Here is a 24,104-nt window from a genome sequence, read left to right as displayed (position 1 = left end):
GGTGGCTGTATATAGATTGACTCTCCGAGGGTGATGAGTTGCGGGCATTCGGAACCTCCGGACAGGGAGAGGGACATATGCTTAGAGGGAGATGCAACTATTAGAGTCTATGGGAAAACAGATTTGAACCTGGAGAGGTCGACCTGGGAATCCAGTCCTCATGCTTTCTTCAGGAAAGCCCTGGAAACATTCCGGGGATTGCTTTTCTCATTATGAGATTAGGAGCTGGGCCTTCCGTTCCTGCCAATAGCCCGGCTAGCTCTGAGATGTGTAGGCCCTGAGGAACACAGTCTTGGCCTGTGAACAAGGCAAATCTCGGCAAGCCAGGAGGACTGAGTAAAGCCAAAGTAACTTCTTTCCTTCTGGGGGACGTGGGTGCCGAGCTATCATCCTGGGCTGGGACCAGCAGTGGGCGATGTGCCTGACTTTTAGTAAAGCACTTTGGCAAAATCCTTCCCGTTATCTATGTGACAAGACAGGATTATATGGATCAGATGACAACACAGACAGGTGTGGATTTTTCAGAAGTACAGCCTGTGAGACAAACAAAGCCCCAAATCATCAGCATTTTCTATCTGATCGGCATCCAGGGAAGGTGGTGACTGTCCTTGACCCTGCCTAGTCCCCCATTTTGAGAAGGCACTGGGCAAAAATATCAAAGTTATAGTTATCGAGCATTCCGATAAGATAAGGCTGAAGAGCAGCAGCAAGAACATTAATAACTGAATCCGAGATTTGTTTTCTTTTTTTAATGGACGGAAAGATGCTTCAATTAAAACATAAGTCAGAGAAAAGAGGAAGAATTCTAAAATTCTGCTTGTAGTCTTGCAATGCCCAAAGCTTGGGTATTCTGTGTGTTAGGTGAGAACACAGCCTTGGAGCAGGCCCGGGGCTTTGAGCGTAAGCTCACAGACTAATGCTGTTAGTGAGGTTGGGGCACACAGCATTCATGGCCTCTTCCAAGGGCAGGGGGCCTCAGAGCAGATCCCTTAAAGCCACAGGACAATGGGATGGCCAGCCAGCAGTCCATACCTCATACTCCTTTGGTTCTTCTGCATTCTGGATGAAAAATAAGAACTCTGGAAGTCCTAAAGAAGGAAAACAGGGTAGGTTATGGTCACACAAAGAAACCATAGACTAGAAGACAAGTTTGAAATACAGAAGGGCCGAGGTATGGAAAAGTAAGGAGATCTGTTTTCTATCCTTCTGGGAACATACAGAGACACTAACATATGAGCGCAGAGGATGGAGAGCATTTTAGCTTAAGGATTAGGCACAGATGCTGGCCTGTGAGGTCCTGGGTTCTTTTTCATTGGGTGAAGCTCTATGAGGATCAGGGCAGTGTGCCCTGGGGTAATCTGTGAGCACACTCCACCGTTCTCTCTGCCCCTCTGGGACAGGAGCCATCTTCTGTACCCTCCCCTCCCCGACCCTCAGCATCCAGCAAAGTGTCTTGGATGTAGTAAGTCCTGGGAGGGGTGGAGATCATTTTTGGTAGCTGTGCATTCGGGCACCAAGAAGAAAAGCGAAGAGCCTTCCCCACCCCAGAGGGATCACAATCACATTTCGAGTCCAATCAACCAAACCAAAGAAGGCCTGGCTTGAGCAGGAGAAACCAGTTCACGTGCTAGCTGACGCGTCAGGAGATGGAGGATTGTGACAGGTTCAAGTCTGACTGGTGACTTATTCGTGGTGAGCCCGATTCTAACAGCCTGCCCTGAACTTAGTATCTTTCTAGACCAACCACAGGTAGAGCATACAGGAGAAGTGGGCAAAGGAGCATTGAGGAGACCAGAGCAAGCTAGTTGTAGCATGGCACATGTTTACAGTAGACTGAATTCCCCCGCTCTCTGCTAAGGAGCTGTGTGGCCTTGGGCAAGCTGCTTGCCTTCTCTGGTGTCAGTTATCGCATGTGTGTCTCTGAGGCTTTGTGTGCCATCCCCGTTGCCTCTGTCTTTGAATTTCTTCCTCTTCCCCATGCTCCTGCCCTTGGCCTCCTGTTTCCTCACCTCTCCAGAAACTTGTTTGGCCTCTCAGCCTCGTCCCCACCTGCCCCCACTGGCTTCCCCGCCCTCCATGTCCAGCTCAGCACCTGGTATTTAATAAAAGTTCTGTGGTTGGACACATTTGTAGCTTATGGGGCTCTGGGCTTTATCCCCGGCACCACAGGAAGGTGAAGTTAAACCACAGGGAGGGAGGGGCCTCTTAAAATTAATAAAACCCTAGTCATTCCAGAAGGAAAATGAAGTATGAAATGCCACAATAAATATCACTGTTGTTGGGCCAACTTAAAAGTTAATTTAAAACGTATGCAAATATCGGAGCTATCAGAAAAAAAAAAAAATCCAAAGATTTGAGTTTGGAGACTGAAATGGAGAAAGAATGGCTTTGTGACAAAGAGATGGGGACACACCTGGAGCTTAAACCGGGTCCTATTACTGTTCGTAATTCTTTGAGAGAGAGGGATTACTATTCTGACCCTGTGGTTACCCAGCCATTCCCAGGCTAAGGAGTGTGGGTAATCATGGTCTCCCCGTCTTCCCCCACCCAGGTTTTCCTGTCAGCCAGTTGAAACCTGGAAGCATTTCTCTGATTCCTTCCATCATCTCCATCCTTAACCTTGACTGAGATTGCCTCTAACTTCTCTCCAAATCCCACCCTTTCCACCACCCCACGTAAGGCCAGCCTGCCTCTTGCCAGCACCCCTGGGTCACCTCCTGCCAGCTCCAGCTTCAGCTGCGCCTCTCCACCCTGGCCACCACAGCGCGGCTGAGTCATCTCTGCAAAGTGCACTTGTGAGCACGCCGCTCTCTTCTCTGCTTGAAGCCCTTGATGGCTGCCTTTATGTGCAGTACAAAAGCTTTTCAGCACCCCCTGCCTCAGACCCAAGCCCACTCCAGGGTCCCTACTGTTCCTTTCCACAGTTCCCGAATCCTCCTGGCTAGCCTTTTTGCCTCTGGTTCTTCACACAGGCTGTTTCCTCCACTGGAAGTGCCGAACCGAACCTAAGCTGGCTCCCCTGTGTCTCTCAGGTGGTCTCAGTTTATACTTAGGTCCATCCAGAAGTTCCAAGCTGGGTGAGCACGTGTACCGTGCCTACGGCTTACACGTCTGACTGGGAGTCTCCCCACTCACACAGACAAGGGCCGTGTTGTTCTCTGGCTCTTGCAGAGCTGAATGGACTGTCCTTTGAATGCTCACAGTGGGGAGAGGAGTGGAGGAGCAGGGCAGAGGTTGTACTTCATAGTACAATCTACCTGAGCAGCTATGGAGTGGAACACTAGCTGCAGCTCTGCTCTTGGCTACAGTTCTCCTGCACGCAGCATAGCCCCTGGGTTCTAGAAAATGCTCAGCCTGGAATGACATCTGCCCCAAGCTTCCCTGCACCTCACTGACCCCTTCCCCAAGACCCTGCCCCAGGAAGAGGACACCTTACCCAACTCCAACACCCATTACCCCTTCTGCCCTGGTCTGTTCACTTCCTCTTGCAGTGATCCTTGTGGGTATAATCTAGGGACAGAGAGACAGAACGAGCAAGCGAGCATGCATGCTCCACATACCCTTTAGCAAAGCAGCTAGACCCTCTGGACTATAGAGGGCCTGATGTGATTCCCGAATCCTGCAGCTCTCCAAGGAGTTTGCACCCTGCTCTCTGTTGTGGCTGCCGAAGAAGCCATCTTGTGACTGGCTGTCTAGGTTGTAGAGCTCCCTGATCTTGCCAAACCTCAGGTCCATGAAGCTGTGGTCAGCAGCATCCAGACATTGTCCCCCAATCCAGGATCCATACATGTGACTTTTGGTCCCCTCCTTTGGCATATCTTCTAGACCCCAAGCTTCAAAGTCCAGCCTTACCCTGAGGCACCTTGCCAAGAAGTGGTTGACTGTTTCCAAATTGCCTCTCCTCTCTGAGCCTGTTTCCTCATTTGTGGACTCTGGTGCTGGGCTGAAGCACCCCTAGGCTTTTTTTTACTCTAAAGGAAGGTGGGATTTTTAGAGTGAACAAGAAGGGAGCCAGAGGATCAGGCTGTGGAGGGTGGGGTAAAGACAAGACCTCGCAGAAGTGGCACCCCACTGGCTTCGTTCACAGAGAGGGTGTTACCCTTCCTCTCTTAGCTCACTGTGAGACTTGGTGACACCATAATGCCGAACACTCAATCCCTTTTGCCGAAGAATTTATTTTCCTGTGATAGACAATGACATGTGGGTGCCATCTAGGGCTATCTGAGAACCAGCTATCTGTTAGGGGTAGTGCAAAGCCTTTGCCCTACATTGTGTCCCAGATCTGGATCTTGCTACTGTATTATACCATGGACGGGAAGACAAAGTAAGACCCGGTTAATGGTGTTAACCTGGTTTCTTCCCATCTCTGGTCATCACAGGAAACTACTTGTGTAGGCTCCACAGGTCAATGAACTCAGCCTGACCTGCTGTTCAAAGTAGAGCAGTTTTGCACATAGGGTCTCTGCTCTCAGCCTGATATTTGCAAGGTCCAGAAACTCATAACATGGCTTCAGTGTTCTCCAGTGAGAAATTCAGCCAGAGGAAACCATCCCCCATTTTGAAAAAGACCCCGCCCAGCCAGGCTTCTCAGTACTGTGCCCCTCCCCCAGCCAGCAACTCTTTCCCCACTCTCACTTGCTGCCATCTCTCAGGGCCCTCATGAGGCTCAGCTGACCTAACCTCTGAAAAGAGGTAGCATGTTCTAAGGACACTGGGGACCCCTCACTGCTGCTCCTGGCAGAAAGTGGCAGATCATGTTCTCTTGGAAACAGACAGGGCCACAATTTATTACCAATGAATCATGGGCTCAGAGGGAAGTGAACAGACCTATTCCTTGGCAGTGGATCCAGCCACCCCCTGCCCCTTCCTGGTCACTCCAGGCTCCACATCACCCCTTAGCTCTCCACATGTCCCTGCTAAGAACAGATTGAAGTGACTAGGTAGGCCTGACCATGGGCACTGCAGAGCTCTTCAATCCTATGAGAAAAAATCTGGAAATTTGGAGGAGGAGGAGGAAGGGTGGAGAATTTGTCTCCCAGCCTAGACCAAAGAGAATGTCTGAGTCTTTATTTCCCCCGCAAGCAAAGGAAAAAGTTCATTTAGCCCATGGCCACACTCATTTACTAAACTCCAGCCACTGTTCTGGCCCAGTACCAGGCACAAGGGATGTGGCTTTGAGGGGCAGCATGGGAGTGCTGAGGGTTCAGAGGCAGCAGAGGTGTAATCATCATAGGTGGCTATAAAGGATTTGAAGGCAGTACTGGAAACAGCTGGAGCCAGCAGGGGATGGCTGTGCAAAATGATTGGAGCAGAGGGCGATGAAGTAATAATGAATTTCTGTGCTTTCCACGAGCAGCTGCTCTATGTTAGGCACTGCTTGAGTACCCAGGGTAACGGAAGCATAGCAAATGTCTCCAATAACCAACACTCCTGTTGAGTCTGGGGTAAAAGAAATAGACAAAGAGAGGGGTGGGAGGTCTAAATATACCCCCCAAATCATGGAAAACAGTGACAAAGACCAGTTTGGGCAATATTCCATACTGGCTGGCTGGCTCATTAAGACAACTTTCTGGAGGAGAGAGGCACATTTGGGACAGGTATTAGAGAAAGGGGAACATATGTACCAGGAGAAGAGAGGCTGAGCCAGGGCCCAGCAAAGAGGTTCATGTGGCTAGGAAGAGTTAGCGTGGGGCTGGCTGCCATATAAGCTGCACAGAAAGAACAAGACCTGCCCAGATCCATTGGGTTGGAAAACAAGGGAGAAAAGTTTCCGTTTGCTGTGGGTGATGGTTCTAAACCCGCAGAAAATCCATGCTTCCATCTTGTTTTTAAAAGGTAGATTAGGTTCATAAAGTGTCAGAATGAAGAAGGGAAGGAAGCAGAAATGGTCTTACCCATGGGTAAACATAGGCAGCTCCTTCAGTAACATTGTTGCAGAAAGATCAGACATGGTTGCAAAAAGGTGAAGTGAGGGCTTCAGTCTGGCAACTCAGAGGACAGGGCAAAGTAAGACACAGGGGTACATACAACATGCCTAGACTGGCTGGTGTAAGAAGCAAAGTTCTAAGAGGCAAAAAAAAAGAAGGCAGAGCTGGTTGGGACAAGGTGAGGCAGGACAGTGGCTTTGTCGCATCTGACAGAGATATCCATAAAGCTGTTGAGCATGAGACTCCAGGATCATGGGTGGGGATGGAGATGGATCTGAGACTTACATGTATGTCCATTGTTGTCATGTTCAAATAATTACCATTCACTAAGCACCCACCACATGTTGGGAGCCTCACAGTCTCATCTAAGCTTTCCAAGCCTCGGGGTCAGTAAAATTGGCTTCATTTAGTGGCTGAGAGATGTTTAAAACATGCCCAAGGTCCACCCGCACAGAAGAGGCAAATCTGAAAGGTGCTATTTTCTTTTGTGATGTTTTCTCATCAAGTTATTAGGGTGGTATTCTGACAGTGGCCAAGGCATGAAGACAGTCGCTGGGGGATATATTTGGAGTCCTGAGAAAGGCTCTCCCTGAGATGCTTCCCTGGCTTAATTCATTGCTCATTATCAGCCATCAAATGCTGCTCCCTTAGATTCCCAACATGGAAAACACGGAAGATGCTCTGCAGTGGGTAGGGGAAAAAGGAAATTGCCTGTAGAGAATTGAAAATGGTCACAACTTGCATTTGTGACTGGCACACATGGGATTCTATAGCTAGGGTCTAGGATGGATGATCTGGCTGGGGACAAGGGTTCTGAGTATCAAGGAGTTTCACAGGAGGAGCATCCAGAGTCATAAACAGGAGGGAAGAGGAGGGGTGAGAGAGGACCTGTGATGGTGAACCCACATAGCTGGTCTTCTTGAGCATCACTTAGAAGGACCTCAAAATTGTAGGGTGTGTAGAACATGTGAGAAAAGGGATGGAACAGGAGGTACCCCCTTAGGAGTCTGGCTGTCCTGAAAGGAGGCGGAGAGAGTATGATAGTCGTCCAAGCTGTTAAGTGGGAAACAGTAAGATGCTGCCTTGTGCACAGGAGAGTCAGGTGGAACCATATTTTAGTCTTCTGAGAATAGGGAGAGTTTCAGAAAGCAGGAGACAAACAGCAGATAGAAGGGTAGAAGCTGGAAATGCTGGTAAGAAACAGAAGGATGAGGGAGCGAGTGTCCATAGGAGACAGATGCTGTGGGATTGTTTGCTCTGGGTCTGATGGATTACCCAGGCGTATGGGGAGGGGGAATTTGTTCTCTCATTTATTCACTACATAGATGCTGTGTGCTGGATGCTGTCAAAAGGCTGGGAACCAGGCAGTGAAGATGGCAAGCGAAGCCTTTGCCTTCACCGGCTTTGTTTCCATTCTGTCTGTGTCACTGGGACCATGCGGCTCTCAGAGACAACTCAAGGGAAAAAAGAAGTTTCATAGTTTTAGTTCCATCACAACAGGCAAGGCATGGAACAACGGCTCAGTCCTCAGTGGAGGGGGCATGCAGTAGGGCTCTTGGCAGCACTATATAGAGGAGGAACCAGAGACTGACAAAAACCAGACCCTGGGTCTAACCTTCAAAGATCCACCCCTAGTAGCCAGCTAGGCTCCACCTTCAAAAAGTTCCACAATGATACCAAAATGTCTCAAAGTGATACCAACAGCTCGGATATGAGCATTTAAAATATGAGCCAGTGGGGGCATCTTACATTCAAATCAAAACACTCCACCCATGGATATTATGATACATTTGCATTTAGTCCAAATCTAAGCATATCTAAGTCTTAACAGTTCCAACACCATTCATAAGCCCAAGTCTCAGGGGAATGGGAACAAAAGAGAGGAAAGAGCAGAAGCAAATATGTCAAAGTACATGATATATTTGAAAACAACTGTCTTTATTAAACTGAACGCTATGAATAATGAATATATTCTCCCAAAAGTTGGAGGGGGGAATCTAAACTGCAGGGTCTTATGAAGACTCACAGCAGTCTCTTAATTGTGATCTTCTGTTTAAAACGATAACGAGTTACATAATTCTAATACACCATGGTACAAAGTAAGTATTCTCATTCCAAAAAAAGTTGTAATGAAAACATAGAAACAAGAACTACTGCAAAACCAAGACTCAGGGAAATGTCAAGTTTTCTAGCTCTGTCCCTGAAAACTGGTGGTTGTGACATCATTTGAACTCCATCAAGCTTGGGCGGTCCTGCCATTTGCAATCCACATGACCTCTTCCTGGGGCCGATTCCACCAATGCCCACAGGTTCCCTTGACAGACATTCTATATCCCCAGCATCTCGAGCATCCTGAGGTCTTATTGTATCTCAGGATTTTATCCTCAAAGTTTCATGCATTTCTCAGTCAGGGAATCCCTGAAGTGGGGATATGGCCCTATTGACCTTCTAACCGTTCCTTAAAAATATGGATGCATGCCTCTGTGACCTCTGAGAGCCTGTGTGGGTAACCCTGGAAAATACTTCTCTGGGCAGGCCTTTACAAGTGGAGTGCCCAGTGGCACTGTCTTTTCAAAGGTAAGTGTTTTGAATGAGTTTGCAGTTTTACACCCGGAGTCTCCAGCAGCTGGTCTTGCCACTTTAAATGTGCTGGTGCCTTACTTAGAGTTACTATTGCTGTGATGAAACACCATGACCAAAAGCAACTTGGGGATGGAAGGATTTATTTCATTCACAGTTCCATATAACAGCTCAGCATCAAAAGCAGTGAGGGCAGGAACTCACACAGGGCAGGAACCCTGAAGAAGGAACCGATACAGAAGTCAAAGAGGAATGCTGTCTCCCAACTTGGTCTTCATAGCTTGCTCAGCCTGCTTTCTCTTAGAACCCAGGACCACCAGCCCAGGGATGGCACCATCCACAATGGGGTGGGCCCCCTACCCCATCAATTGTAAATTACAAAAATGCCCTACAGGCTTGCCTACAGCTTCATCTTATGGAGGCATTTTCTCAATTGAAGTTCCCACCTCGAAAATGACTCTAGCTTGTGGTATTGACATAAAACTATATCCAGCATAGCTGCTATTGTGGACAAACAACATTTTTCGTATCTTTCTGTGTGGCTTTTTGTTCCAAATTGTGACTACATACCTGGCTGAAAGCATGCAACAAAAACCATATCACAACTTGAAGCCTATGTGTTCTTGAAGTTACTTTTCAATTCTGTCTCACTTAAAATTTCAGGGTATAGGCAGAATGCACACAAACTGTTTCCAGGCTGTATCTAAAAGGCAGTTCCCAATAGAGTCCTTGTTCCCATCTGAAATCTCATGAGCACAGTCTTTACTGTCCATATTTTTAATCACCATTCTAGCCTCCCAAGCTTCAACTGATCACCCCTGCTTACAGCATCCCATGGTTCTCCTAACTCTTCCAACTTCTTCCTACAAACCAGTTACAAAGGCCTCAGAATCTCATAAGCAGAGTTAGTTACAGTAACAACCTCTTCTGTGGCACCAGTTTTCTGAACTGGTTAGCGTTGCTGTGACCACAACACCTAAGGGAAACAATTTAAAGGGGAAAAGAAAAGATGTTATTTTGGCTTACAGTTCGAGGACGTTTGGGCCATCATTGCAGAGAAAGCATAACATAGCATCTCAGCTCTTAGGCGTAGGGGTCGTTCGTGTCGTCAGAAAGCAGAAACTGACAGGAAGGGCTGGCTATAATCTGTCTTTCCTTACCATTTTCCACCAGTTAGACTTTCACCTCTTTAAAAGGCTCAACACCCCTCCAAAAAACAGTGCTACAAACTGGGGAACAAGCACTCAAAGTACAGTGTTGAAGTCTTGGAATCTCTGTTCAAACCAGTCAGACACTGATCTCAGTCAAATAGGGATGGTTTATTGAACACCACATCCTAAGACTGACCAATCAGGGACATGGTCCAGATTCCTGAACTGAACCATGACCCCAAGTTAAGACCCTACAGGACGTTTTAAGCCTGACATCTACAAACATCTGTACCAAGTTATTCTTCCAATCAGGGTTTAGGGAGAGGGGGGTTTCCTTGGGAACATGTCTTTGTTGTGCATTTATCCTGCTCCTACTGGTTGGGTACTCAACTATGGCAGAGGACTTGCCTTGTCTAACATTCATGTCTTAACTTGCCTACCAGGATGGGATTTGTCTACCAGTTCTGTCTTAACTTGCCAACTAGCTGTCAGTTGCCCAAGTACATGTCTCTTTCTGCCAAGTAGGATGTCAGTTCCCAGGGAAGTCTTGGTAACTTAAACTTGACTCAACCCCTACTCAAAATGGAAGTCTTAATTTAAATAGTTTCTTATATCTCCTATGCTGGGGTCTATCCCAGGGTCAGTTTATAAAGGCAAACAGTATAAAAGCCTATACACAGGTGCAAGAAGTGCTGCTGGGTAGTTGGTTCAGGTCCAAGCTTACTGTGGATAACTAACTATACAAAGGAGCTCTGCTGACTTCTATCATGACTGGTTTCCAAGAGCATAGAACATAACAGGGTATCTAATCAACTTAGCATTAAAAGTTTCCTAGAAACAGCAGAAACATATAATAAAGTTTCCTTATAATAGCAGGCCAGCCAGGTAACAGTTACCTAGGCCTTAATATTGTACCCTGACTTTAACTAGGAGACACTTCAGCTTTGAACCAGAGAGGATTAAATGAATGAATTGGTAGGACAGGGATAGGAATCTAAAGTTTGGCTTTTTCAAGCAGCATAGACATTGAGCTTGAAGATGGGCCCTCTGAGGGTCACCTTGCCCAGTCCTCTGCCTCTAAGTGTGACAATAACTATCCTAGTTTGCTTTTGATTGCTATAATAAGCATCTTGACCAAAGGCAAATTGGGAAAGAAAGCATGTGTTTGGCTTAGAAGTCACAGTGTATCATTGAGAGAAGCCAAGGCAGGAACCTAGAGGCAGAAACTGAGACAGAGGCCACGGAAGAATGCTGCTCACTGGCTTCCTTTTCACGGTTTGCTCAGACTGCTTTCTTACAAAACTCAGGACCATCTCCCCATGGGAGTAGAGTGGGCTTGGTCCTCCCAAATCCATCAATCGTTAATCAGAAACATACCCCAAAGGCTTGCCTATAGACCAATCTGAAGAAGACATCTTCTAAATTAAGGGTTTCCCTTCCCAGGTAACCCTAAACTGTGTCAGGTTGAATAAACAAAACAAAACAACAACAAAATCACCTAACCAGTACCATACCAAACAAATAGATTCTATACGTTGTTGGAACTATGTTAGGTAATGGGTTTCCACAACTTCTTCCAGTTGCTTATGGAATCTTATCACCTGTCAAGATTCTCTTGAGTCTTGATTTCTCCAGGAATTAGAAATGTAAAAGAGATGTGGAATCCAGGCCTTGAGTGACTCCTCATGGTCCTCGAGAAGGGATGAAACAATGGCGGTAAAGGGGGTGTTGTTCATCTTACACTTCACAACATGGTAGTTTGAGACATGCAGGGAATCATCCACCTTAGGGGTTTGGTTTTTGTTTGTTTTGTTTTGCTTTGTTTTAGAAGGTCTGCCCAATTGCATCAGACTCATCAGGACAATTTTCCTTTTGGTAAACTGAAAGTCAGTTGATCGGAAACATGTTTCTAATATACTGGAAACTCACCGGAGTAATATCACATTGATTAAGCCAACTCAAATTCAAAGGGAGAGAATCACATAGGATAAACACGGCAAGGTGAGACTCATTGGGACCATCTTGGAATTCTATCTACCACTCCACTAGAGAGTAGCCTACTTGGGTTCTCTATGTAGCTCTTTGTGTACCTCTAAGAAACCTGACTTTTTGCCTCAAGACATCTGTTCCTGTTCTTGCAGACTTTATTCTAGAGAGAAAAGAATTATAGCTTTGTTGGTTCTTAGTGATGAACTGTAGCATATCCGCTGAGGCTTAGAATGGAGATGCAGTCTTGACTCAGGTGGGAAAGTCCCCAAAGATACTGCTCTTCATGGAGAACCCAGTTGAACTCTGTCCAGACTATTGATGTAAAGAACCTGAGAAAGTATTATTATTATTTTAATAATATTGTGTTATTTTAAGCTACTAAGTGTTTATTAATTTGATAGACGGCATACTTAGTATGATTATTTTTAAAGCAATGTTGGGAATGAAACCCGTGGACTTACACGTGTTAGGCAAAGCCTCTGTCACTGAGCTGTGTCTCCAAACCCATCCTGGTATGCTTTAAATATCACCTTAAGGACTCCCCTGCAACACAGAGATCTAACACCACTGTAGTAGTGATCCCTCGAGATGCTTAGAGCCTCGTACCAGTCATCCCAGACACGGCCTTTGGTGGGTTGAGTAGATCAGGAAGCAGGTGAGAATGCCATATCAAGGGATGGGCTTGCCTTTCCATCTGCTCCATGGGTAGCAAATCTACCTGTGTCCCTCCCCATCCTGACTCCTGGAGAATGTTGGAACAGCAGTGCTGTAGTGACCCTCAGCCCACTCATCCAGATCTTCAGTTACAGAAGGGCACAGTGTGTAAGTGGAGGGCAAGGTTGAGCAAAGCATGATTTCAGAGTCCAGGAGTTTGCCTTCTCACTCACAAAGCATTCAAGGGACATACTGAGGAGTCTGCAATTCTAATTACGCCTATTTCCTTAGTTTTAGCCTGATCTGTTATTTAAATGCAAAGCTCTCCAAGGGGCATAGTTAAATGGTCAGTTGCTTCTGGGGCTGTGGTGCAGGGAGGAATGTCTCCCAAGCCTTTTAGAAATATATTTACTCACTTTACATCCCAGTTGCAGCCTCCTGCCCCTCCTCTCCTCCCAGTCTCATCCTTATAAATCTCTCCCTTCAATATCTCCTCCCCCCACCCCTCAGAGAGGGCACATCCTCTCCCACTGAGACCCAGCCAGGCAGTCCAGTTAGGGGAACAGGATCCAATGAAGACAACAGAGACAGAAAGACAGCCTCTGCTCCAATTGTTAGGGGACTCACAGGAAGTCTAAGCTGTACATCAAGTGTGCTACAAATGTGTAAGGAGACCTAGGTCCACTCCTGCATGTGTTTTATTTGGTGATTCGGTCTCTGTGAGCTCCCATGGGTCCAGGTTAGTTGACTCTGTAGGCCTGTGTTGTCCTTGACCCCTCCAGTTCATTCAATTCTAACCTTGCCTCCCCCTGCTCCTCCCCCCCCCCCTGCAGCTCTTCCACAAGGCTACCCAAGCTCTGCCTGAGGTTTGACTGTGAGTCTCGGCATTCCCGCCTCTATATCTGCTGCTGGGTGAAGCCTCTCAGGAGACAGCTGTTCTAGGCTCCTGTCTGCAAGCATAGCAGAGTATCACCAATAGTGTCAGGGATTGGCTCTCTTACGGGTGATGTCCCTAGTCCATTCTTGAGAAGTTTTGATAAAGTAGAGAAAGCAAGAACACAGCACATAGAGAAACAGAAATTCAGAGATAGAGAGCAGAGCCGAAGGAAATGAGGCAGAACCCTGAACACGCGGATACCACGTGTGCTCTGCTTGGGTTTAGATGCTCTAACCAAGCCTGGTCCGGGCTGCACAGCCCCTGTTGATACACACAAAGGTGATGTGAATCAGGCTGCCTGGAGGGAAACCTACTCTTGGACCATGGTCCACCTCATTGTGTTCACATTTACTGAGCACTTCCCATGTGTCCGAATCTGGACTGGGGGTCGGTGATGCAAAGACAGGCAAACCCGGATGCCAAGGGATGCTGAGAGTGCCTCGGGTGAGCAGGGAACACAGTAGGGGTTTTGTTTGCTTGATTGATGGATCTTGACACCACTGTTTAATTTTTCATTTTTAATTATTTTTAAGTGTGCATCAAGGCAGAAACAATAGTGTAATAAACTCCCATACAGCCATCACCAAACTCCAACCATCTTTATTAATGTTTTATTAATATTAATATCATGCTAGCTAGTACATTTTACTGTATTTTAATACAAATTCAAGATAAGTATTTTACTAATAAATACTGCATGTGTCTCTGATGTAAGCATTCTTCAATATTCAGGACATCAGCTAAATGGGATTTCCATCCTAACGCCTCTGTCCACCGCCACAGGGGACATCTCAAATCCTGAGTGGAATCTTCCATCTTGCCCCTAGGAGTCTTTCCAAAGACTTGTCATCTCAGGCATATAAGGGTCTTTGAATGTAGGCTGCCAGTAAAGCTGTGCACTTGTGCACTGGGGAGTCAGAACCTGGGTCTCATGGTGGGCTGTACTGGTCTAATCAACGCTACTTCCACCCTTCCCCTAACTGAGCCCTTCTTTCTGTCCCTGCTGCAGATTGAAATGCTAGAACACAAATACGGGGGCCACCTGGTATCCCGACGCGCTGCGTGCACCATCCAAACCGCTTTTCGCCAGTACCAGCTCAGCAAGAACTTTGAGAAGATCCGTAACTCGCTCCTGGAGAGCCGCCTGCCTCGGCGGATCTCACTGCGCAAGGTGAGGGCTCCCACAGCTGAGAGCCTGGTGGCAGAGAAGGCGCTCCTGGAGGGCTGTGGGCTCCTTGGGCTCCCGCTGGGGCGCTCGCCCTCGCTGCCCCCCACCTTCGCTGGCTCGCTCACTGAGCTGGAGGACTCCTTTACCGAGCAGGTGCAGTCCCTGGCCAAGTCCATCGACGACGCCCTCAGCACCTGGAGCCTCAAGACCATGTGCTCGCTGCAGGAGAGTGGCGCGTACCAGCTCCACCAGGCGCTGCACCCGAGTGCGGGACAGCCAGGCCTGGAGACCGAGGCGGCGGCGCGGGAGCCAGAGAGCGGCCCCGGGTCTGGAGATGAGGCCGGTGGTCTGCCTCAGGGTCACAGCGGTACCCTCATGATGGCTTTCCGGGACGTTACGGTGCAGATCGCTAACCAGAACATCTCTGTTTCCTCCTCTACCGCTCTGTCTGTGGCCAACTGTCTGGGCGCACAGACCGCCCAGGCCACAGCAGAGCCTGCGGCCTCCCAAACCGAACAAGGGGACACTGCAGCTCAGGAGGTCTCGGAAGTCTCGGTCTCGGAAGTCCCAGCCTCGGAACAGATGAACCCACCCAGTGAGGACTCAGAGGCAGCGGAGAGCCGCGCCCAGAGCGCACAGGAACCCGCGGTGGACGAGGCCGTGGTGGAGGAGGTGGTAGCTACAGAGGCAGAGGAGGAAGAGGCCAAGCAAGCAGGGAAAGGGGCGGAGGCCGAGGGAGGCGACAACTCTGAGCAGCTAAGCAGCAGCAGCGCTTCCACCAAGTCCGCCAAATCTGGCTCAGAGGTTTCTGCCGCTGCCTCCAAGGAGGCCCTGCAGGCGGTGATCCTGAGTTTGCCCCGCTACCACTGCGAGAACCCAGCCAGCTGCAGGTCCCCCACGCTCTCCACTGACACCCTGCGCAAGCGGCTGTACCGCATCGGCCTCAACCTCTTCAACATGTGAGTGAGCTTGGAGCCCCGGGAAGGACAGGAGGGAGGACTCGTCTCCATAAATTGCCTAGTTTAATACCCTCGCCTGAGCCCCCAGGCAGTGTTTAAGAAATGCGCACTTTGTTTTTTCCAGATGACTAACACATTAAACATGGGGTTGGGGTTTTTTGTTTTTTTTTTTGTTTGTTTGTTTGTTTGTTTACAAGTATTGCTTTCTAAGGTGAAATGGTGGTTTGGAAAGTGGGAAAATACAGAGTTGAGCACAGGCAATATGAAGACTGACCAGAAATCACTGAGGACGAAAATGATGTTAGGGAAACGGTGTTATTTCACTGGGATCACAACGTGAGGAAATGGCAGACAGAAGAAACAGTGGTATAAAAATAAATAGAGCCCTGGTGGAAAGCGCCCAGTCAGCAAGCCTGAGTTCTGTCCCAGGAAAATACATAAATGTGGAAGGAGAAAGATGACCGAGCCCACAGAGTTGTCATCTGACCTCCTATGAAGGCCATTCCTTCTCCCCATAATAACAATCTATTTGAAAATAATTTTTAAAAAGTAGCAGGATAGGTAAAAGGAGAAAAAGACAGAAAGGGACCATAGAAACAAATGGATAGGAAAGGAACTAGGAGAGAACTTAATGCCGGGGCCATAACTCAGAGACTCAAACAAAACTGTAACAGCAAGAACAGAGGCAGGGCCACACTGAGGAAACAGACACTTCCATCCCTGTGAGAAACTTATTGATACTCATTAACCCTTCCTCCCTTGTAGCTACTGCCGCAGAGCAGGAACCCTTTCCTGTGCTCATTCATTCACATAACTATTACTGTCAGGCCCTCACCACCCAGATGAGTAAGACACAGTTCCTAGTGGTGATAGCGCACCTGTGGTCCTCCCAGCAGGATCTAGAGATAGGGAACATCCTCCTAGTTCACAGAAGAGCCAACAGGCTCACAGGAGGGTGGAAGGTTGCTCACTCTTCAACTGTTCTTTAGCAAGAGGTAAACCTAGGCGAGGCCAGAGCCATCCATCCTTTTGTAGCTCAGGCTGCCACCTGGTGAGCACAGCTCCACCCTAGCACCCCACTGTGACCCTGCCCGCCATCAATTCTTCGTGCATGTGATACCAGATACCCTTGTCCTTCGACCTATCCCTAGTGAAGAACCAGCTGTATCCCCTCCCCCTACAGATGGGAAAATGATGCCTTGGCAAAAACACAATACAAATTAATTGCTAGGAGAGAAGTCACAGGCTTGGGTGTCCTGAAAACATCAAACATTTGAGAAAAGGTTTCTCGAGATTATTTATCTCCTCTGACCCAGTGAATGGCAGCTCCAGGAGCCTCCCCAGCCACCTGGGGACTAGAGGGCCCATCCAGAGCAAGACAACGACAGAGAAGGGAGCTTCTCCACTTGTTCTGGGTTCTTGTTGAGTTAGACCTCCTCTTCCCAATTCAAACCACGTACCTGTCCCCAGCCCCCACCTCGCCCCCAACCCCACTCCCCAGAGCTCCTCAGCATCCCCACCCCACCCCTCTGTGATGTTCTGGTGACAATTACTCCCATGGGGAGACCCGGGGTGGGTCTGGGAAGTAGACCTCACAGGGATTATGGGGGGGGGGCAAGACAGTAGCCCCAAGCAGCCTTGGCTTTCTCTCTCCTCCCAACCCCAACCCTTCTGCAGAAATCCGGACAAGGGCATCCAGTTCCTGATCTCACGTGGCTTCATCCCTGACACCCCCATCGGTGTGGCCCACTTCCTCCTCCAGCGGAAAGGCCTCAGCCGCCAGATGATAGGAGAATTCCTGGGCAACAGCAAGAAACAGTTCAACCGTGACGTGCTGGAGTGAGTGTCCATGGTGGGGGCCCTGTCTTCCCTTCTCTAATTCATGCCCTGGACCCAAGAATTCTCACTGCTTCTTGGGAGGTGGGAACCTTTGCTCTGACTTCCTGTATAACAATAGTACAGTCATTCATTTGATGGTAGGTTGAGCCTGGAGCCTTTGGGAGCTCCAGGGACACCCTAGGGTGTGAGAAACAGGAGTGGGAAGGGGGCATAAAAACAGTTAATGAACTGTGCAGCTCAGGCCCATTTCTGCTTGGAGATGGCTCCTAGCCTACCTTCTCTCTGCAGCTGCCCCAGCAGCCACTGGACACCCTCGCCAAGGCTCACTTATATTGGTAGAGGCAAAACATGGAGAAAGGGGGCTAAACTGGGGGTTATTAAAACAGGGAAATACTAAGATTCCGTAAAGATGAATCAACTGACAAAATCGCCGCAGAAAAAAGCCTATGTCTCAGACTTCAGAAAGTGGCTGGGTTGTGGGCTATGGGACTGCCTCAGCTATGTGGTCTCTGGGTAGCTCAGCAGCTTCATCTCCAGAGGGCAGGGTGGCACTTCTCTGACTGCAGAACAGAGCCTTGGAGCTGCCTGTCCCCTGAGAAAGGCGAGGAGGGCCCATAGGTTCTGCTCTGGGTCCCTGGGTAAGCATGTCCTCCCTGTTCCTTCGAGAGGGACATGGGACTGGGATCTTGGTGGGTCACTGTGAGTCTTTCTGGCCAGTGGGGAGTGGGTGATAAAGGAGATGGCTTCCCTTATAGAGCAGTCACAGCACTCTTGCAAAGTAGACATGGCACGGGTCCTCTGTGTCCCACCAGCCTGTGAGGGTGGGAGGATTTGGCCCTTCGAGGATAAACTGGTCATTGTTTGAGTATGAGGTTTGGTATCCTGGCACACCTCATGGTATGAAAAACGTTAAAGGCCCAGATGGCAGGTCCTTGCCTGCTCTGGAGTCAGTGACGGTGACGGGGAAGTGCCGTCTCTCAATGCAGGTAGGACAGCAAGGGCTGAGCCCTGTCTGAAGGATCTCGCCCACCCTTGATGGTGTTGGTAGGCAGAACCAATGCTTTGCCCCTGCCCCTCTGGGAACTGGGGCCTGAGTCTGCGGTCTCACACTAGAAGAGTAGCAAGAACTGATAAACTCTAGTGGTTCCCATTTACTCTTACCTTCTCCTCCCTCCAGCCCTACTTTCTCTGTCCAACCAGCTCTGTTAGGCGGTGTGTCCCAAAAGGATGCCCAGGAACTGACGCAGAGACCCAGAACATGCCAAACAATTCAAGAGGAGAAAGACCACACTTCCAACCTCTCCTCAACCCATCCTGATCCCCTCCATCCCCGTTCCATCTTTGGCCTTCTGTCCCTTTCCACTGACTTTCTTCTGTCCAACTGACGCATGCTCCCAGAGAACTTTGATTGTCTTTCTCCTCTGGAAGACAAGAGTGACCCTGCTCCCCTCATGGCTTCCTCTGGTTTATTTGTTTACTTGTTGATTTGTTTGTCTTTTCTGCCATGCCTCATCACCATACCACTTGGCCTGTATTTTAGTGCCAAGCCCACATTTGATCCAGAACATGTGGGGCACAGGTTTTGTGTTGAACCATGTAGTGAAAGCTAATTACCGCCCTTCCCTGGAGACAGGGCATGGCAGGCAATGGGTGAGTCGGTGGGGAATAAGAGCTTCAGACCTGGGCCTGCTGCTGTGGCCTGTGCTGGAGAAGGCCAGGCTAGGGAGTAAGCTGGCAACCTTGGCGCCGAGGCTTCAGCCAGACCCACATTAGCTAGTATTTCTGGTGAGAAGGGGCTGGTGGGTAGATTTTAAGGAATAGCTGTCTCTGCTTCTGGGTGATAGGTAGCTTGGGGAAGGTGCCTTGCTTAGGTCCTGTTGCCTTATCTGTAAGATGAGAAAGTTGGGCCGTGTGATCTCAGACGTCTCCTTGAGTTCTGTGAAATCTGTCATCTTTCCTGTCCCTTAGAGCATTTGCTGATTCATTAGGGCAGATGATTCTCTGCCCTAAATGTGGAGACCATGCTTTGTCATCCTGTCAGAGTCTCAGAGCTGTCCTCAGGCTTCAGGGCAATGCTGGGGCTTCAGGGAAGAGTGAGGTGACCAGTTATTATTCATTTAACAAACGTTGAGTGCCTGTTCTATATTAAGAATAGACCTGGACTGGGCATCTGTATGTGTATGTGTGAACAGGCATGGCTCATGGTCTCAGAAAATGTACACACCTAAACATGGATGGGGGTGGGGGGAATGAGAGAGAATGTATTTTTTAAGTCAATAAGAAGACAAGGGCTTTTCTGCTGGCATCCTGGGTGTGGGGAGAAGAATGGAGTACAGAGGAGAAGTATGATGCTATGCCACAAATATCTTATGCCCCATGCTTTATTCTGCAGGTACAAATCCTGCCCCCGAGTCTGAACTTCTGACACACTCAGCCCCTGGACTGACTCACCCCCACAAAAAAATAGCCCTACACCCCAAGATCATAACGCCCTAGCTTGTGCCTGAGATATGGTAGCATCTTCCTACAAAAAGCCAGCAGAACATGGAGAAACAAAGAGAGTCAGGTGTCAGCGTCGAGAGCCAGGACACCGGAAGCATTGGTAGCTCCCCGCCACTCCAGCCCGCTATGCGGAAACATTAAATAATTGGTTCCTCCCTCCTTACTCCCACTGGCTGCAGCACAGGAAGTAACAGCTGTCTGGTGTGGCTTTGCCCAGGCTGGAAAAGCTTCGCTGGGATATTCTACAGCTCCGGCCTCCCCTGCCCTTGCATGAAGGCATTCAGCAAGTCTGGTCTTTTCTGTACATAGCTGTTTGCCAAACAAAAGGAAATAAATTGCCCCTGTCCTCGGAGACTGAGGCATGCCAAGCCACAGAGTTCCCCAGCAAGCGGCAGTGGGAGGGAAGATGGAGTTAGAATGACTCTCAGAGGGGAAATTCTTATTTCAGAGGCAGTATTCAGACCTGTGAGGGAAAAGAAAAGGCTGGGAAAACAGAGCAGGAGCTGCCTCAGATGCTCGCCCAAGCTGAGCATACCCCCATGGGCCCTGATCCCAGAGTGCAGCCGTTGGCGTTCTTGGCGCCTGATGATTCTGGGCTCTGGGCTCATTTTCCCAGAAGACACATTTCATTTGAATGGGAAGTGTCACAAGTTCATGTAGCTGATCCCAAGCTGGCATTGTTGTCATAAAGGGTTGTAAAATCTTTTGGTATCTGCCTGGTTTGCAGATACAGGGTGAGGAAAGTAGAAGCTTATAAAACCCGTCCCTGGTTCTGATCCTATCTCTCTGCTTTCTGATCTGCTGAGATGTGAGCAATGTCCCAGTACTCTCCCTGTCTTTAAGCTTACTAACCAAGCTTTCCCAACCATGCTGAACTGTAGCCTCTCAAACCATGAGCCAGAATAAATCCATTCTCACTTAGGTTATTTCCTGTTGGGTGTTTGATCACAACAATGAGAAAAATAGCTAATCCAGAAATTGGTTCTGAGCAGTGGGGCCATGACTCTAATAAGACTGACCATGTGGCTATTGGGCCTTAAGACCTGGTGACAGGAAGAGAACATGGAAGAGTTTGGAGCTTTAAGCTCAAGAAGTCTTAGAAGACTGTGGATAGAGCTATCACAGTTATTGATTAGAAGAGCAAGATGCTGATTGAAACACAGACAACGGAAGGTCCAGCTCCTGGGGCTGCAGAAGTGATCAAAACTCTGCCACAACCTGGACTAGAACCAGATGTTACATCTGTCAAAGCATCTGGCTGAGTTCTACCCAGATTCTGAGCTTTCAGCAAGATTAGACTTAGAAGTAATCAACCCTGATTTTGAGGCAGCATAGCATTAGAGGAGTCTGGCATAGTTGTGACTCACTGCAAATATAACAGACACCGTCCTGAGGACACTGTGAGCCCCGGATGCTAGATGTGAAGTGCTGCAGACAGACCTCTGTTGGGTCCTTGATCTGCAGGAAAACTCAGGGTCCTGTTACAGGTGGGCAGAAGTCGGTGAAAAGGGTGACAAACAGACACGGACACAAGGGAGTGTGCTGTATCTGAATGTAATTTGTCAAATCGAGCATCAGACTTTTTATACAGAAGAAAATAGGGAAGTTAGGTGACACAACAGCAAGGTACAATGAGGTTACCAGATGCTTAATGACTCTTACACAAAACAGAGGAATGTAAACATAAAGACTGGCAGGAACTGGGAAATAAAACAACTGAGACAAGGTCAGCTCTATCTAAGGTCAGCTATAGTCTTAGAAGCCAGGTTTGAGGTTTTTACACTCCCAGGGCAAGGGCTTTCACACCCAAGTCAGGGTTCTAATTAGGGAGTTCTGCTCTAGCTAACCTTTTCATGGATAATGCAATACTCTAGTTCCTCCTTAAACCACAGTCCGATCTACTTCCTAAACCATTGTAAATTCCTGTGTATGGATTTGACTTGGCTTTTATTCTAAGTGATAGTGTTAGGGAACTATCAACTAATAAGTAATGTAGTCTGCTATACATAACTATAATAAGAATTTGCTAAGCTTGCCCTGAGATTTCTAACTCTATGTAGTAGATAGTAATGCCTGATTTCTTTCACTATCTCTCTTACAATACTAGAGGCAATTCTGGATGTTACTGAATAGGCAACATTGTTACTGAATTCCAAGCTCAGGGTCAGCTCAAGGATGACCTAGGACATTGGTGAAAGTCAGGAAGCAAATTCAATTTTGCTTAGATATTTGGCAAGTCATTGCTTGGAGGCACCTATAATAAAACAATACTGAAAGAAAGCACACAGATCCATTCGCAAGGACAAATTTGGAGCATTTGTTATACTGGATGCCATGGTTCCAGGAGACTAAGTTTCCATGAACTTTTCGCCTCCAGGCTACATCCAGGTTTCTAGGCCTGTCACACAAGTCACTACTGGAGTGGATGTAGCAGTGAAGTTGCAAGGGTTGGCATTTGCCAAGTTGAGTCTCAGTGTTGTGTTGTTCCCGTCTTTCCTTGCCAGAAATCCGTGACTTGTCTTTGGATTTCACAGGGGTTCACAATTAAAAGATTGTCTTGAATCTGAGAAGGGATTTTGGAATTTGGAATTTTAAGCACTGTTGGAACCATAAGACTTTAGTGACTTTGGTTACATTTGGCATTTTGAAAAGGTGCTTACTGGGAGCTAGAGGTAGGATACTATGGTCTGAGTGTGAAATGTCTTCCCCAGGCTCATGTGTTTGAACACTCGGTTCCCAGCTCACGGTGCCCTTTTGGAAGATTGTAGAACCTTTTGGACTTGGGGCCTAACTAGAAGACACAGAGCTCTGAGGGCAGAACTAGTTGGTTATAGGTCCTGGTTCTAACCTAAGCTCTCTGCTTCCTAATCCTCTAACATGTGAAGTCTGAAGCTCCCACGATCACCAGGCTGCCCGCTACCATTCCCTACTGTGGTGGACTGTGTTTCCCCCAAACTGTAAGCCAAAATAAGCCCTTCCCCTCTTAAGTTGCTTCTTGTCATGTATTGGGTCACAGTGTAAGAAAAGTAACCAATATAGAGTGAATTCTAGTAGGCTTATCATCAAGTAAGATTAAAGCTATCAAAGGGCCATGCCCACTCTAAGGTATTAGCTATTTGTTTTCACATCCATGTTTGTTACATTAAAGTCATAGTGATCTGTTGGATTATGTCCTTTTAAGAGCAGGTGACCTGTTGAACTGCCTGAGACACGGAAGGATTTCTATAAATGTTAGCTGTTTCCATTTTTATTTTTCCTGCCTAAAACTGAGACACATTAGAACCTTCCCGCTGCTTTTTCAGAGCAGAAGAGCTTGAGCATGCCAATTCTGGCTTGATATCAGATCCACTCATCAGATGAGAACTTGCTAGAATTTGCCAGGGAGACATGGGAAAGAACAGGATGGGACTGGCTTGTTCTGGGGACCACCCTGTATCCTGAAGACATCTCTTCTGGATGTACAAAAGAGACACCTTGCAAGTCCAGGCATATATAGGAGCCAGGCAAGATCTTTTAGGGCTAGCTGTGCCCACTGCTCTGCCCACCCACAGTTTTCATGTGGCTGGGAATTTAGCTCTGCTCTATTTCCTTCCTGAAGTATCCGCTTCAGCGGGCTTGAAGGCCAGTGGATGGGAGAATGTTCTGGGCCAGCTGTGAGCAGTCTCTCTTCTAGTGTGGATGATTCTTTCCGATGTGAATCACATGTGTGAGGAGGGCACCCATGCCTGCCATTTCAGAGAGAATGCTCTAAGGGCAACTTTAAGATAACGCCACCAACAGGAAGTCTCTGGCATGGTCCTTCCTTCCACTTGTCTTCTTGGGTCCTGTGTGAAGCTCCGGTACATACTAATTACCATTTGATGTTGGAGTCGGATTTCCATGACTTCATTTCCACCAGCATGCGTCTGTTAGCCAGGATGTAACAGACTTGTTCTTCTCGGGACATTTTTAAATGAAGACAGATTGTCTGTCAATATCCAACAGTCTGGAAGGCTGTGGCCTTTCTGGCTAGCAAGGAATTCTTTGAGAACATCTTGCCCACTCACTGCTGTAATTTCAGAGCAGACCCTTTCTTTGCCTGAGGAATTCCCTTGTGGAGAGGATGGTTAGGCTGTGCCTCAGGAAAACCACAGGGTCTAGAGGGGAGGTGGGGGAAAGAACCATGCAGGCAAAGATCTTAGAGCTATTTCCACAGCTTTGAAAAGTTCACTTCTACCACCCAGAGGGGCAAGAGGAGTGTCTTTTAAAAGTGCTATGTTAGGAATATATATATATATATATATATATATCCCATAATGGTAATGCACTTAACTTAGAATGAATAAAGCCCCAGGTTCAGGTCCTTGGACTGCGAAAGAAAGAAAGAAAGAAAGAAAGAAAGAAAGAAAGAAAGAAAGA

The 24,104-nt window shown here is 47.9% G+C and overlaps 1 protein-coding gene across 7 annotated transcripts in view; it reads left to right on the top strand.

The window, feature by feature from the left end:
- The window catches only part of Iqsec3 (IQ motif and Sec7 domain 3), a 98,205-nt gene that overhangs the window by 44,625 nt on the left and 29,476 nt on the right, over window positions 1–24,104 (top strand). For all 7 annotated transcript variants that reach the window (XR_003843275.1, XR_003843276.1, XM_021190581.2 and 4 more), the window contains 2 exons: window positions 14,248–15,365; window positions 17,043–17,204. Coding sequence is in view for 5 of the 7 variants with exons in the window: in XM_021190581.2 (XP_021046240.1) it covers window positions 14,248–15,365; window positions 17,043–17,204 (1,280 nt within the window). In the remaining 2 variants the exon portion in view is untranslated. The remainder of the gene's footprint in view (window positions 1–14,247; window positions 15,366–17,042; window positions 17,205–24,104) is intronic.

The sequence above is a fragment of the Mus pahari genome, chromosome 2 (assembly GCF_900095145.1).
Source record: "Mus pahari chromosome 2, PAHARI_EIJ_v1.1, whole genome shotgun sequence".
Taxonomy (NCBI): Eukaryota; Metazoa; Chordata; class Mammalia; order Rodentia; family Muridae; genus Mus; species Mus pahari.
This window is presented reverse-complemented; position numbering and strand designations above follow the sequence as displayed.